The sequence below is a fragment of the Prosopis cineraria genome, unplaced genomic scaffold, assembly GCF_029017545.1.
Source record: "Prosopis cineraria cultivar Desert tree isolate PC_DT_omini unplaced genomic scaffold, ASM2901754v1 PC11, whole genome shotgun sequence".
In the NCBI taxonomy this organism is placed as follows: Eukaryota; Viridiplantae; Streptophyta; class Magnoliopsida; order Fabales; family Fabaceae; genus Prosopis; species Prosopis cineraria.
The window spans coordinates 15751210-15765513 of record NW_026555342.1 but is presented as its reverse complement, the minus strand read 5'-3'; the positions used below and the strand labels follow the sequence as shown (position 1 = coordinate 15765513).

The window sequence follows — 14304 nt, the reverse complement described above, 5'->3', positions numbered from 1 at the left end:
ATTTAAAGAACTTTAAATAATTAAGTATGCCAATTTTTAAGTAAATTAATTTAAAAATATTGTATTTAAAAATTATAAAATCTAAAGAAATGTAAGAAATTAATCATATCAACTAAGTATCTCTTGTTATATAAATCCCTATTTCATTAATTTTTTTTACATATGAGTTTCAAATATTATTTTAATCAATAATTAAAAATTAAAATATGAATAAAAATGTAAAAAGTATATCCATTAATTTCTTTTGAGCAGCTTGGAAATTTTTTTAAATAAACATCTATAATTATATAGGGGTATTTTGGTCCAACATATATGACTTAATGATCAATTAACAATGATGAATGAAAAATGAAATCTAAAAAATAGAACGAGCTAGGTTTATGTCTTATAACTATTGATTGTGAGAGGAGATTCGTATAGATTACTTAAAAATAGAAGGGAAAAAATATCCTGATTAAAGTAAATAGAGGAGATGTCAACTTGATTTATTCTTACAATTCTCAATGAATATGTAAATCCATCCAAAATAATAATATTAACAACCTATCATGGGGATGGAGCAGCAGAAATGACCCTTGGAACGTTCAAGTGTTCAAAACCTTATAATTGGTTAAAAAAAATCACCAGGAAAAGTTATCTCCATTTTAACAAAAGAATGTTTAAATTAAATTTTAACCCAATAATAGTAAATACATTAGAGCGTGTAAAAATCAATAAAATGCAATCATGTCCCTAGCTAGTCTCTAGAAACGCGTGCGTTGATATTTCTTATAAATGTTAATCCTCCTATCAAACTTAAGTTTCATGTCATTTCCCCAACCAATGGCATCGCAGAACAGTGTTTCCGTTGCTACACTCCTCTTCTCTTCTTCCTCTCTCCTTTTCCCTTAGCCTCAAGCACCGCACAGAACCAGGTTTTCACTTTTCTTCTTCTTCATTGACATTAACTGTGTTGCTTTATATATATATATATCTATATATCTGTGGTTTCTGTGTTCCTTGTTCATAACTGAAACATCGTCATCTTCTTTATGGACAAACCAGATCTACATGTGGACATCAAAGACAACCAGAATGGAGACAAAATATCACTGCACGATATCGAAATATCCATAGCTCCTTTTTGTTCTGTGAAAGAAACTGAAGAGGAAGCCCGAGCTTCTCTTCTTTACAGTTACAAACCTGCTCTGAATGGCTTCTCTGCTGTGCTTACCCCAGAAGAAGCCGAGAGGCTATCAGGTATGTAATGTAACTGTAGTGTTTGTGATGATGAGTTTAATTCTGAGATATATATGAAGAAGAAATCAATTATTAATTGGACAGAAATGGAGGGTGTGGTGTCGGTGAGGAAGAGCGAACCAGAAATGATTCATTGCATACAACAAGGTCATGGAAGTTTGTGGGCTTGGAAGAGCCATTGAATCCTTGGAAAGAAGAAGCCATTAACCACACAAAACTTGCTCTCTAAAGCCAATTATGGACAAGATATCATTGTTGGGATGATTGATAGCGGTAATATTATTATTCTCAACATAAATATCTATTCAATTTCATATGCCTTTACCCTTCTCATACATGTCATCAAAACCTATAATATCAATTATCATGAGACATATATAAATAATATAATTTGTGCGTGTTGTAAAGAGAGATAATATGGGTTGAGGAATTGAATGGATCCGGCTTCTCTCTTTATCTTTTTGTCCTGTCCTCTCTAGATGCACATAAGAGTATGGGTTTGGAAGGGACAGAGAACCATTTGATATTTGAAGATATTAACCTAATCAAATCCAATATTTTGCACGTCTTAAAAAGCTATTCATCTATGAACCGTTCAAATTTAGTTTGAACCATACTTTTTACCTCATTTTAATACATATGATATTTTTTTTTTTATAGAATAGAATGAAACATGATAAAATACCGTTTTCTAATTGTCATCTTAAAATAAAAACAAAAATCTATACTCTTTACTTTTGCACTGCTATATATTTATAGTTTTGATGATGAAATGATTATTTAAGTTTTAGAGTGAATTTAGATATTGATTGAGAAAAGGTAGGGTGAGAGAGAGAGAGAGATAAGAGTAGTGTAGTGATTGTGTGTGTAGAATGGATGATAAGCAGGTGTGTGGCCAGAATCAAAGAGCTTCAGAGATGAAGGGATGGGACCTCTTCCTCAAAGATGGAAAGGGATCTGCCAAAATGGGACTGCCTTCCCTTCCTCTCTTTGTAATAGGTCACTCTCCTCTCTCTCTCTCTCTCTATCTATCTATTTTTAATTTTTTTTGTACACTTTGACTGTGGTTCCTTCATTTTGGAGGTTATATATGGACAACTCAGTCATACACACATGCATGTGAGTCAACATAGGTGTGTCAGTTACACACACACAACCAAACAACCAAGATTTGTGTGTTTTTGTTTTTTTTAAATAACCAACAGCTGAGGAATTCTGCTCCTAATCAGTATTTTACTCTTGCAGCAAAAAATAAATAATAATAATAATAAATAATAATAACTGAATTTTCCTTGAGAATCATAATCATTTTGATGATTATTTAAGATCACCCACACAGAGCTTAGAGCTTGATTATTAGAGTAGTTCTAGCTCTAGCAGCTTTTTAAACACATCATTACATAACCTCTGGATTAAATAAAGCTTGGTAATTTAAATTAAACATATGTTATCCCATTTCAATAATTCCTTCTCTTTATTGCGGGACTTTATAATGATGACAAGACAAATGCTTTTTCAAACCAAGGTTTTTTCTATATTCAACTTTAGAAAACCCTTTGAACATAGGTTCTTTCCTTAATCAAGCCACAAATCAGTACCTAGTTTTCTTTTCATGTGTGTGTGTTAATTTTAGAGCACAATACAGTTGCTTAGATGTTACTAAAGTTAAAGCTCTCAATTGTTTTCCCTCTATAGCGTAAGTTGTTTATGGTTGTGTCATTTTCAGATGTCATAGTCTTAGACATATATAATAACATAAAAGAATACCAAAAGGAATACATACATACAAATATATAAGACGAATTGCAAAGAGTGATCCATTACTTACTTGTTAGTTAAGACAGCTTTATTTCTAATTAATTGATTTGAAAAAGAGTGTAGAGACAAATTTGTCATGCACTAATACTGATATTCTCAAATAAAAGAGTAGATAATCATGTTCATATATAGTCTCATGGCCATTTTTTATATCTATAAATAGTAAATGACATCAAAGATAATTTTCTAAGGTCATTGCAATGATATAAAGATAAAGCATAAGAAATTACAAATGGAAAAGAATTACGTATGACATGAAACAAGTTGAGTTTTTTCTCATTGTACTGTGTTGTATAACAGCTTTTTGGAGGAAGGAGAGATTAATAAGGACAAAATGATAAGAATCAAAGAAGGCATTTTCAGTGCCATCTTTTGAGAAGCATGTGGGGCTGAGTCTATAAGAGTTTATGTGTGTCTTATTATTCGTCTTCGTGATTCTTTCTTTGTCCTTTTGACTTAATTTGTTTTTGGTTTCTTTCGTTTCTCATCTTGTGATCTTCTATCGTATTCCATTGTCCTCCTCTTGCATCTCTCTGCCTTTTTTTCATTATTTTATCCTCTTCGTTGTCTTTCCTTTAATCTGGGCCATGCATGTTCCCCTTGTTTCCTGTCCACAAGTCTTTCTCAGACATGATGACATTATCAAATAAGTAATAAACTAACATAATCTCTAAATTATATACTACATAGTAATGAAAACTGCCAGGTTGAACCAGTGTTTTTTATTGGTTCTATAAGTATATACCATATGACTGGTCTGATCTAACTACAGTTGGACTATAATTTTAACTATTAATCTTTATACTAGTATTTTGACTGGTTGAACAATGATTAGTTGAATTGATTTTTCAATGCCTTGACACTATGAACGTGTGCGTTTTAGCATGTTATATATATTGTAATTAATACTTCTTTCGTTTATTAAATGTAAAATATTTTTAATCGAATTTCATCCTTAATAAAATAGTTATCTACTTTTTAACTAATTTTATCTTTTATATTTACCCCTATTAAATAGTTACAATAAATATAAAGTCATTATTAATAGGGGTACTTAAAAAAAGATAATGATTAACCTTAAAAGACTAAAAATGCCTTACATTTTTTAACATCTAACTTCTCAAAAAGTATCTTATATTTTTTTAAAAAGGGAGTATTATTTTAGCTATACGTAAGTGCTTGTGAATATGTAATTATACATGATGAAACCTTAATTATATCGTCTTTAAGCTAATGTGGGCCCCTCATGTTACACAAAATCTAGATGACATGAATTTTATGCTGATTGGTAATATCTTGGTCAAAAATAGTACGTGTACTATTAAAAACATACATTCGAGCTGCAGTGCATTGTTATCAACAACCAAAATTGTAATTGTTTCAATTATTGATTCAAGTTAAAATAGGTGATAGGGTGTGGGTTTAATTTCAAATCTACTTATATATATATATATATATATATATGCATGGAGTAAATCTAGTTAATTAAAAAGGTCTGCTCTTTACTTTAAATATTTAAAAAATATTAATTAGAAGTAAAAATATTATTCTTATCATCTGAACAAAATAAGTTGCGAATAAAATTAGGGTTTAAGAAGCTACATAATAAAGCTGCTGGGTAGCGGTTAATTTTGAGCCCGTGAAAGAGTGAATCAGAGTGAAAAATGCAGAGAGGAAGAGAGAGAGAGAGACACACTCACACACATGTATATCAGATATAGAGAGAGAAGGGGAGGCACAAACAAAGGGGATTAGCAGAGACAGAGAAGGACATGTACGTATGTTTATTGCCACATTGGAATTAATGTGTGGCTGAGGAAAACAGGAGAAAAGTCTCAAGGACAAGGCAATGAGCACAGTACTCGGTGATGATGTTGATATTCATGCCTTCTGAATTATATAGCATGCTGTGTGTTAAACTTGTTTAGGCAATTTTGAGGGAGAATTTTAATAAATCACACTTATTTAAATTTAAAGCTCCTAAATTTTAAAAATTACTCTATAATTTAAGGTATTGATTTAATATTAAATTTTTTTAAGAAAATGACAAAATTACTTTTCATTTAACTTAATATTAGAACCTCTTTACTTCAATTGTTAATTTACTTATGAAATATTGTTAATTATCCTATTTAGTTTTTTTTTATTTTAGGTATTTAAATAATTTTAAAACAATTTATTAATTTTTATATTGTATGTTATTCATTTATTCACGGATTGTTGTTCATTACCTTAATTACTTCACTTTTTTATTGCCTTACTTCACTTGTTCCCTATTAAACTTTTACTTGATTTCATTTTTGGGAAATGAACAAGTGAAATATGGTAATTAACAATATTTGTAAGTAAACAAGTAAGTAAAACATGATAATTAACAAGTGAAGTAGGGCAATAAAAAAATAAAATAATTATCAAAAGAAGGGCAATTTTGTCATTTTTCTTGAATATCAATTTAGTATCCTTGAAATGCAGTAAAATTTTAGAAATTTAGGGGCTTTATTGAAATTCTTCCTAATTTTAAAGCCCATTTTTATAAATTTCATTGAAAAATGTATCTTTTGGTTGTAAGCTTTCTTCATTAAACTTTTCATTCTCTATTTTCCTTCAATTATCCATCACTCTGTTTCAATTTCTACTCTTCAAATGTTAAAAAAGCCGTATTTATGTTTAAAGTAAGTTGTTTAGTAGCCACTCATGATTCAATCAGAAAATAAAATTAACTCTAAATAATTTACTATATATAGCATTGCATTTTATTCACAGTCCCTCAACATAAAGATAATGTTAGAGGTTATTAATTAGTTGAGTTGGTAACTGGGGATTTCTCATAACAGCACTAATAGGAGAAGGAATCAGGAATGAATTCAGACATATTTCTTTTATCTAAATACCTCACTTTTCTTTTTATTCGAAAATTTGGGTGGAGGATGAAAGAAAAGAATATTTAAATTTAAATTAAAAAACTTAATTAAGGTATAAAAAATTTTACTTGCTTCTTGTTCTCTCAAGTCCAATCTTTCAAAATGTTATACTTCATACATCCTAGAGTGTAAACAAAGATAAATTGTAACTTTTTGTAATCTTTATAAAAAATACTTCAAAAATATAATGCATTTTTTGATCAGTTAAATGTTTAAAAAGATATTTTTAATATTTTTAAAATATAATCATTGCTTTAAAAAAATATCCATATTGAACAAATAAATGTATATTTATTTTAAAATAAAATACTCTATTAAATAGAGGTAATATAAAAAATAATATTAGTTTAAAAAATAGTAACTACTTTATTAAGAGTAAATTTGATTAAAAATATTTTATATTTTTTAACAGAAGGAGTAAATCATCTAAAATTGAATAGTTAAATATTTATTTTTAAAATATTAATAACTGTTTATCCTTAAATTATATGTTTATATCCATAAATTATAATATATATATATATATATATATATTAAATGTGTTATCTTATACCATTACTTTTAAAATTGCAAATTATTGTTCATATTTAGTTCGCTTTTCATGATCCCAAATATAAATTGATGATTTTTTTTTTTAATTTCCTGCCACTAACTTAGTTAAAGTGACTGATTATTCCTTCATGCAAAATACTTCATTATTATTGCATGTAAAAAGCATGCAACAATTTTATATTAATTCAAATGGGAAAAATACATTTTTTCTCAGATAGACAATTAATTTGTTGTTCAATAATTCTTCTTCACAGGAAGATCATCGGAGCTCGGTACTACCTGCAAGGCTATGAAGCAGCATTTGGCCCTCTCGACGAGAAAGAAGACTACAGATCAGCTCGAGACAAAGACGGCCACGGAACCCCACACAGCCTCCATCGTTGCCGGCCGCACCGTCCCAGGTGCGTCGGCCCTCGGAGGATTCGCTAACGGCACAGCATCCGGCGGAGCCCCGCTGGCTCGGCTAGCCATATACAAAGCTTGCTGGCCAATCAAAGGGCAGTCCAAGGACCTCGGAAACGCATGTATGGACGTCGACATGCTGAAAGCCATCGATGACGCCATCGAAGATGGCGTCGACGTTCTAAGCATTTCCATTGGGAATTCGAAACCCGTCCCTTACAGAGACGACTCGATTGCGATAGCGGCGTTGAAGGCTACGAGGAAGAACATTGTGGTGGCTTGCAGTGCAGGCAACTCTGGGCCTTCGGGTCGGACTTTGTCCAACCCGGCTCCCTGGGTCATTACGGTTGGTGCCAGTACTCTGGATCGGACCTTTCTTGCTCCAATTTTGCTCCATAATGGTACAAGAATTGAGGTAATTAATCATATATATGTTTGTTTCGAGCTTCATTTAATTTGTTTTTTAAGGTTTCCTTTTTTCCCCCCCGGATGGTTAAAAAATAAAAATGACTAATAACAAGCCATATTATTATCTTAAAAAATAGCTAATATTTGATACTCCGAATTTTTTATCCCTTCAACTTTATAACTTGAATATGCTGGAAAGTATTTCTAAATATATACAAAAAAATGAGCTGCATGGAAGTGGAGCTCCCTTTTTTTTTTTGTAATGACTTATTTATTTTTCTCCATATTTCGTGGTGATATGTACTCCTCTAATCTAAAAAAAAGATATCATTGATCCAAAATATAAGGTGTTTTGTAATATTATATAATAGCTTTTCATTTTCTTTTTGACAAATTTAATATTACAACAAATTTTTTTTAATGGGTGAGCGTGAAAAAAGTTTAAAACATTTTATAAATAAAATAAGAGGAAATATATGATAAGCTTTTACTCAATTTCAATTCATAAATGTTCAAAGCGTAAAAACAATTGAAAATTTAATTTAACTAGCATTTTCAAGTAACATTTACCTCGGTTCTTATCAACTGCAGGGACGATCAATCACTCCAATGCAAATGAAAAGCAGCTTCCATAAACTGGTATATGCAGGAGACGTTGAACATTCACGCGTCCCCCAACAAAACTCAGGGTGATAATAATATAATCATATTCTTCAACACTAAACCAAATCTTAATCATTCATAATTAATCAAAAAAACACAAACAAACGCAGGTATTGCTTGGATGGTTCGTTGGAAGCAAAAAAGGTTAAAGGGAAGATAGTGTTGTGCATGAGAGGGAAAGGTAGCAGACTAGCCAAAGGCTTAGAGGTGAGAAGAGCTGGGGGGGTTGGTTTAATTCTGGGAAACTCCAAAGCACTTGGGAACGATGTACCAAGTGATCCTCACTTTGTTGCAGCCACTGGTGTGTCGTACCATAATGCTCTCAAGCTTCTGCAGTATCTGCGTTCGTCCAATGATCCCAAGGCTCTTCTTCTTCCTGGAACCACTGTGTTGAACTCCAAACCTGCTCCTCTTTTGGCCTCCTTCTCTAGCAGGGGTCCTAATGTTGTTGACCCCTTTGTTCTCAAGGTAATATTTTCTTTATGCATACAGTCTTTCAAAATAGAAAACAATGACATCATTCAATCCATGTCTAGTGAGACAAGATTATTTGTTGTTTTCGTCAAAAGTCAAAACCAACGACCCCCCCCCCCCCGGGGGGCCCAAAACACACACATGCGCAAACACTAAGAAATGGGAGATACACATGGCCCATATTCTTTTTATATACATTTCTTATTTCTTTTTTAGAACATATTTTCCAAGTACCAAACATGCACTTTATGAGAGTTTGGGTGGAACAAGACCAGAAACTTAACCTGTTGTGTGTTGGGGGTGGAATACAATACAGCCAGACATCACAGCACCAGGAGTAGACATATTGGCAGCATGGACAGAAGCAGATGGACCAACAAGAATGTCATATATAGACTACAGAGTGGTGAAGTACAACATATTTTCAGGTACTTCCATGTCTTGCCCTCACATTAGTGCTGCTGCTGCTCTTCTCAAAGCTATGCATCCAACTTGGACCTCTGCTGCTATCAGATCTGCTCTCATCACCACAGGTACCTAAATTCATTCTCAAATTTGATGTGGTAATCTGCCTTTTAACAACTCACTTGAAGTTTAATACATGTGTGGATAAGGTGGTCCAATTAGATTTTGACTCGTAAAGCACTACTTTGTTTGTATGATGTTTTTTAGGTTGAGTGAGTTCATATTTATTCAGGACTCAAAGTGAGTTTAAGAAAAATCCAACATTTATAATTTGGGTTTGAGATGAGATCAAGAAAAAGATGGCCTAATAAGTGGCCAATCCTGAACTCATTTCATATCTATATATAAGGGATTTGGCTTATCTAATTATTACACACTGCAAATCAGCATTGAAAACATCCAATATTAATAAATAATCACTCTCTCCTACTTCTTCTCTCTCCACAAACAAGAAAAGGATATGCAGATGATCTGTAATAAATGATGTGTAGAGAAGCCAAAGACACGTATAAGATAAATCTACAGCATTGGATGCAATTACCTCACGAGTAATTAATTACCAGTTAAGTTAAATGCTCCTTTTTCCTGCAGCTAGCACAACAGACAACATGGGAGAGCCAATGAAAGATGAAACAGGAAAACCTGCAACTCCATTCGCATATGGTTCTGGCCACTTCCAACCCCTAAAAGCATCAGACCCAGGGCTCATATATGATTCTTCCTACACAGACTACATTCTTCACGCATGTAGCCTTGGACAAATCAAAGAATTAAATCTCAAATATCACTGTCCAAAACCATTACCTGATCCTAACAACCTCAACTATCCATCCATTCAAATTCACAGACTCAGAGGTACCAAGAAGACAGTGTTGAGAACAGTCACAAACGTTGGCAGCCCCATGAGTGTCTACAAGTTCAGTGCTAAGTCACCAAAGGAATACACCATCTTAGCCTCTCCAAATGCTCTGGAATTTGAAAATGTTGGCCAGAAAAAGAACTTCACCATCACAGTGATGGCAAAAAGAGGTCAAACACCTGCAGAGATTGAGTCAGATGAAGATCAGTACTATTTTGGGTGGTATGCTTGGACTTACAAGCATCACGTTGTTAGAAGTACAGTTGCTGTATCTTTTCGATAATGTTTCTGATATTATTATGGCTGTTTCTTGGTGGCTTTTGTTTTTTACATATGAATTGTACGTTAGTCAAATGATAGATTCATTAAGGATAGAGACAAAAGGAAAGGCAAAATAGGATTGGGATTTAGAAAGGGCGGTAGGCTCATAGGGCTAAGATTAGGGGATTGGTTTGCTTGCTCAACTTTTATTTTTGTTCTCTGGTGTCTCTGATGTTTTAAATCAAGAGGACTCGATTTATGCTTTGAAAATGACCAAGATTTTCTACTTTCATGAATATTGTATTATATATAAGTAAATATTGTAGATCTTCCGAAGTGAAAATTAACCAAAAATTAAAGATAAAAAAGATGGCATTTTTTTTTTAAGTTCCTTGCTTCAGAGAGATCCTTACTTCAAAAGATCAACTGTCTCTTAAAACTTAAAAGGCATTTCTCAACTTTAAATCTAAAAGCATGCCATTGGCGAACGAACAGCATGTTTTCTAACCTAAAACATGGGGACAGAGTTGCATGAATTAAGTTATTGACACAAAATTAAGTAGATGGAAAAATTATGAAAATACATGTATATTTTCAAACAATTCTCGACAGAAGTTACAAGGGTACATCTGAGATAGTTATGAGTATTTTTTATTTATAATTTCTATAATTTACATGTTTTGTCATACACTTAAGTTCAATAACACAGTAAGTAAAAACACTTTGAATTTATAAGCAAGTAGTTTTAGCATACATACAGCATCCCTAATTCATATAAGGATTATCCCTGATCAGGAGCGATATTTCATACTCAATTCCAATGGACTCCTTTTGGTCAAAAAGCAAAATTCAAATTTGCTCCTTGAATTAATTGGTATCCATAAACAGTTATACACATTCGACATCAGCAGCACCCTTGGGAATTTTCGCCATCCGTCTAACTTTCATAGAGCAAATTGATGACTTTTTGCATATACAGTTACCTTAAATTGCACTAGAATCCTACATTTCTAGGTATCTCGGATCGGGATGAGATTGTTTCCTCGTTGAAAGAGAATCCCATTTCAGTTGGTTGATCCATCATCTTCATCCCATGCTGTTGTTGTTCTCACTCTAACCCGTTCACCGTTAAAATGAATATACTTCCACTTAAGTCCATATCTTTTTATAACCAATTTCTTCTTTTCTTCTTGGCCTAGTTCTCCAAACGCTCGTGCCACTCGGCGGACTGTGTCTTCATCAGGTTTTACTCGCAACTCCTCCATGTCTGCAAATACCTGAACATACAGACAAGAATGCAATAAAAGTCATTATGTTCAAGCTAACATAAGCTAGACACGGTACAAAGAGTCAAACTTGATGACTGCTAAGAAATTCATGCAAAGGTGTGGGGAAAGAATGACACCTCTATTATCTTGTCAGGCATATAATGATGATCATACAATGCAATCATCCTTGAAAACAGTCTCTTCGAGACAGAGCGTGTACAGGCACGTATAATCATGTTCCACAATGATTCTGCCTCCTCAACCCTCCGTTCTCTATCAAATGCCAGAAGAAGAGTGTCATAAGTCCCCATCGTTGTTCCTTGACCTCTGCTTAACATCCATTTTGCCACCTTAGAAGTATCGAGAATCAGTAACCAGTAAGATTTATTTTCTATCCCCATGGATAACCGGACGTACTGATATAGACAACATATAATCAAGGCTAATGAGTGAAAGAACCATTCACTAACACCATGAGTTTGTCTTCTCACACTCATGCAAACAACGACATTCTTAAGAATGACCAGTACATAACTACGTTCCTTAATATTAACAGATAAGACGTTATTATTTTGAAGAAAACACAACTGCTTGAAACTGCAAGTACACTAATATACAAAACATACATGAGATCTAGATCAATAGGTCACGATATGAACACAAACTGGACCATTTTCTCATGTATTTTCCTTGATGGTCAACATAATGAGCTTAAATCAAATTGACGGTATCTGGGCATTCAATTTAGATACGATCTTAAATCAAATAGGTCAATTTGCTGGTTTTCATAATGAATAACGGTATCTGGGCATTTGATTCAATCAGACACTAAACCAGGGGGGTCAAATTTTGATAAGACGAACAAAGAACCTTATCCTGAATCCCTCAAGTTAGTCGATTTCATCTTTCTTTAACCTATTTCACTACCTAAGGACTTGACAACAAACTTTTGTTGATTCGCAGGTGAAACAATCTCATGTCAAGGGCCAGAAAACCCTGAGTAAAGCCAACTCAGACATATATAAAATAAACTTAACTACTAAAATAATACCATCAGTTGCCCCATTTTCACTCAACTCACACAAAAATTATGAAGATGTTAGCCATACATACAAAAAGAATTCATAAGAATATAGCATGATACAAAGGTCATACTTGAATTAGCCGCACCCACTGGCCCCTTTTCCTTAAGATTTTTAAAGCCTTTGCAACTGCAATCAATGGGAACTCTGTCTCCCAAGCCATCCATTTGTCCAATGCTCCATAGACAGCCTCTTTTTCATTAGGGAGTCCAGACACCTGACATTTCCCAAATAGAAATGCACAACAAATCAAATTACAAAGAAAGATCAGAACCTTTTTTCCTACTACTGTCTAGTTGATTCTTCGGTGTTTTTGTTTATTGCTTGAATTAATACCAAATACTGTTCATTTTGAGGAGGCCAACTTGAATATTCTAAACCACGTGAACAGGCTAGAGAAGCATACAATTCTGATAAGACTGAGGGCCTTTTGCCCAGATTTAGCAGAATCTCTTCTTTGCCATAGGTGGTGCTCCTTCTTTCCAACACGTCCTTTCCCCTTTCTGCACTCCAAGTAAATTAAGAAATAACGGGAATATGATACTCAAGACTTGGAATACACCCTATTTGACCCATGCGGCTTGTCACACATTATAGTATTACTTAATGAAGCATGAATTATATGGTACAATGCAAAATGAGAAGCAGAAGAGAATAGCAACTAATAACTTAAGAGGAAAATAGGATAACCTACTTTTCCAGCATTTTGGGTCTACCTAGTGCTCTTTCGTTATGGCTACGAGATGATCGGATCAAAGGAACAGCTAATGCACTGTTGATAGAATTTTCCTGCAATGAAAACAAGCATAATCCTAATATTCAAATCATAACGGAGTCAAAATGCTACATAAAAGGAATAATTATTCTCTCATGTATTTTCCTTGATGGTCAACATTGTACCTTGTGTAAGACAGATATTCTCAGTTTTGAGATTCTATAACCAAACAGTAGAGCTCCAATCTCTGCCTTAGTCTGAAGCAACATTCTACTAGTGTCCATACTCTATCAAAAGCATTATATCATGAAGTGGTTCTCTCGAACAACTAGAATATTAGATCACACGGCACAGGCCATTACCTGATATACTGCTGAAGAGAGATTCGGACAAGAAATTGAATTTCCACATTTAATAAGCATCATACTTCTGTTAATCTTTAGACTACGCTCACTCGATATCTCAGATTATGTTAAACGAAAAAGGCTTCATCATTGTAAACCTAATGAGCAGAATTCCTCAACAAACCCAAAAGAACATACCTGCCCGAAAAACACAATTGAAACAAAAACATCAAGGCAAAAATAGTCTTAATAAAGTACTAGCTAACTGCTGTAGTATCCTCCAATAGTCGCTTAGGGAATAATATCCATAAGAATGATTCAAGTTCAAATTGCCACATTAAGAAAACATATAGCTAGAAACCCATTTTCACAAACACCACACACAAGCATTTTATCAAACAACTAAACCGCATCTCCCCGGGACAGCCCAGCAGAATCACTAGCAATTAACATCGCAAACCCAAAACGAATGACACTGGATTTAAACTAGCTAATCAAAGTTTTAAGTAAAATTCAGATGAATAATCATGCCTTTTGCCACAAAGGTTAAGTTCAATTTCCTTCCAGCTATAGACTTATTTCTGGTTCAGTTCTGGAAAGCCCAAAGAAGAACAGATAAATTGAATGTTGTGAATGAATAGAGGATCACTCAATGATTCCGAGCGGGTGTTGTCTAAATTTCAGAGTGCAAAACAGCAATGACGAGAATTTTGAGCAAGTGGACGACAATCCCGTTTCGGTAAAAATTTCGTTTTGTACGGTCGACTAACCTGTTCGTTCTTCCTTCCAGCAGCTAGATTTTCCTTCAATAACCTGCAATTTCCAAACGCCAC

The 14304-nt window shown here is 33.4% G+C and overlaps 2 protein-coding genes across 7 annotated transcripts; one reads left to right on the top strand and one right to left on the bottom strand.

The window, feature by feature from the left end:
- The first annotated feature begins 568 nt into the window (after positions 1-568).
- On the top strand, positions 569-10116 carry LOC129286192 (subtilisin-like protease SBT5.6). Its single transcript, XM_054922210.1, is given in 13 exon segments — positions 569-590; positions 801-914; positions 1045-1239; positions 1324-1365; positions 1368-1449; positions 1451-1512; positions 2127-2238; positions 6785-6893; positions 6895-7347; positions 7932-8029; positions 8114-8471; positions 8794-9010; positions 9534-10116. Coding segments are annotated over 13 exon segments (2415 nt in total). The 3' UTR covers positions 10085-10116.
- LOC129285839 (pentatricopeptide repeat-containing protein At4g18975, chloroplastic) lies at positions 8874-14304 on the bottom strand. Of its 6 annotated transcripts, XR_008587358.1 has the most exons (11): positions 14003-14235; positions 13490-13669; positions 13313-13414; positions 13107-13201; positions 12819-12915; positions 12486-12629; positions 11468-11680; positions 11046-11339; positions 9747-9980; positions 9484-9625; positions 8874-9014 (listed from the first exon to the last, which is right to left on the bottom strand). XR_008587358.1 is itself a non-coding variant. In XM_054921770.1 (8 exons), exons 2-8 carry the CDS (start codon positions 13550-13552, stop codon positions 11127-11129), a joined length of 927 nt encoding a protein of 308 aa, XP_054777745.1. In that variant the 5' UTR covers positions 13553-13669; positions 14242-14304; the 3' UTR covers positions 10701-11126. The 6 variants fall into 6 exon arrangements, 5 of the variants coding, with proteins under 5 accessions (XP_054777745.1, XP_054777743.1, XP_054777746.1 ...); XM_054921770.1 differs by lacking the exons at positions 8874-9014; positions 9484-9625; positions 9747-9980; positions 14003-14235 and adding an exon at positions 14242-14304 and having other exon boundaries at positions 10701-11339; XM_054921768.1 differs by lacking the exons at positions 8874-9014; positions 9484-9625; positions 9747-9980 and having other exon boundaries at positions 10701-11339.

Bases quoted from the DNA above. Each gene is read 5' to 3' on its own strand.
- LOC129285839 (XM_054921770.1), bottom strand. From the start codon at position 13,552: ATGATGCTTATTAAATGTGGAAATTCAATTTCTTGTCCGAATCTCTCT. The intron at 12,916-13,106 runs GTAGGTTATCCT...CTTGGAGTGCAG, and splicing joins AGACCCAAAATGCTGGAAAA to AAAGGGGAAAGGACGTGTTG. The intron at 11,681-12,485 runs GTATGACCTTTG...GATACTTCTAAG, and splicing joins AGTGGGTGCGGCTAATTCAA to GTGGCAAAATGGATGTTAAG.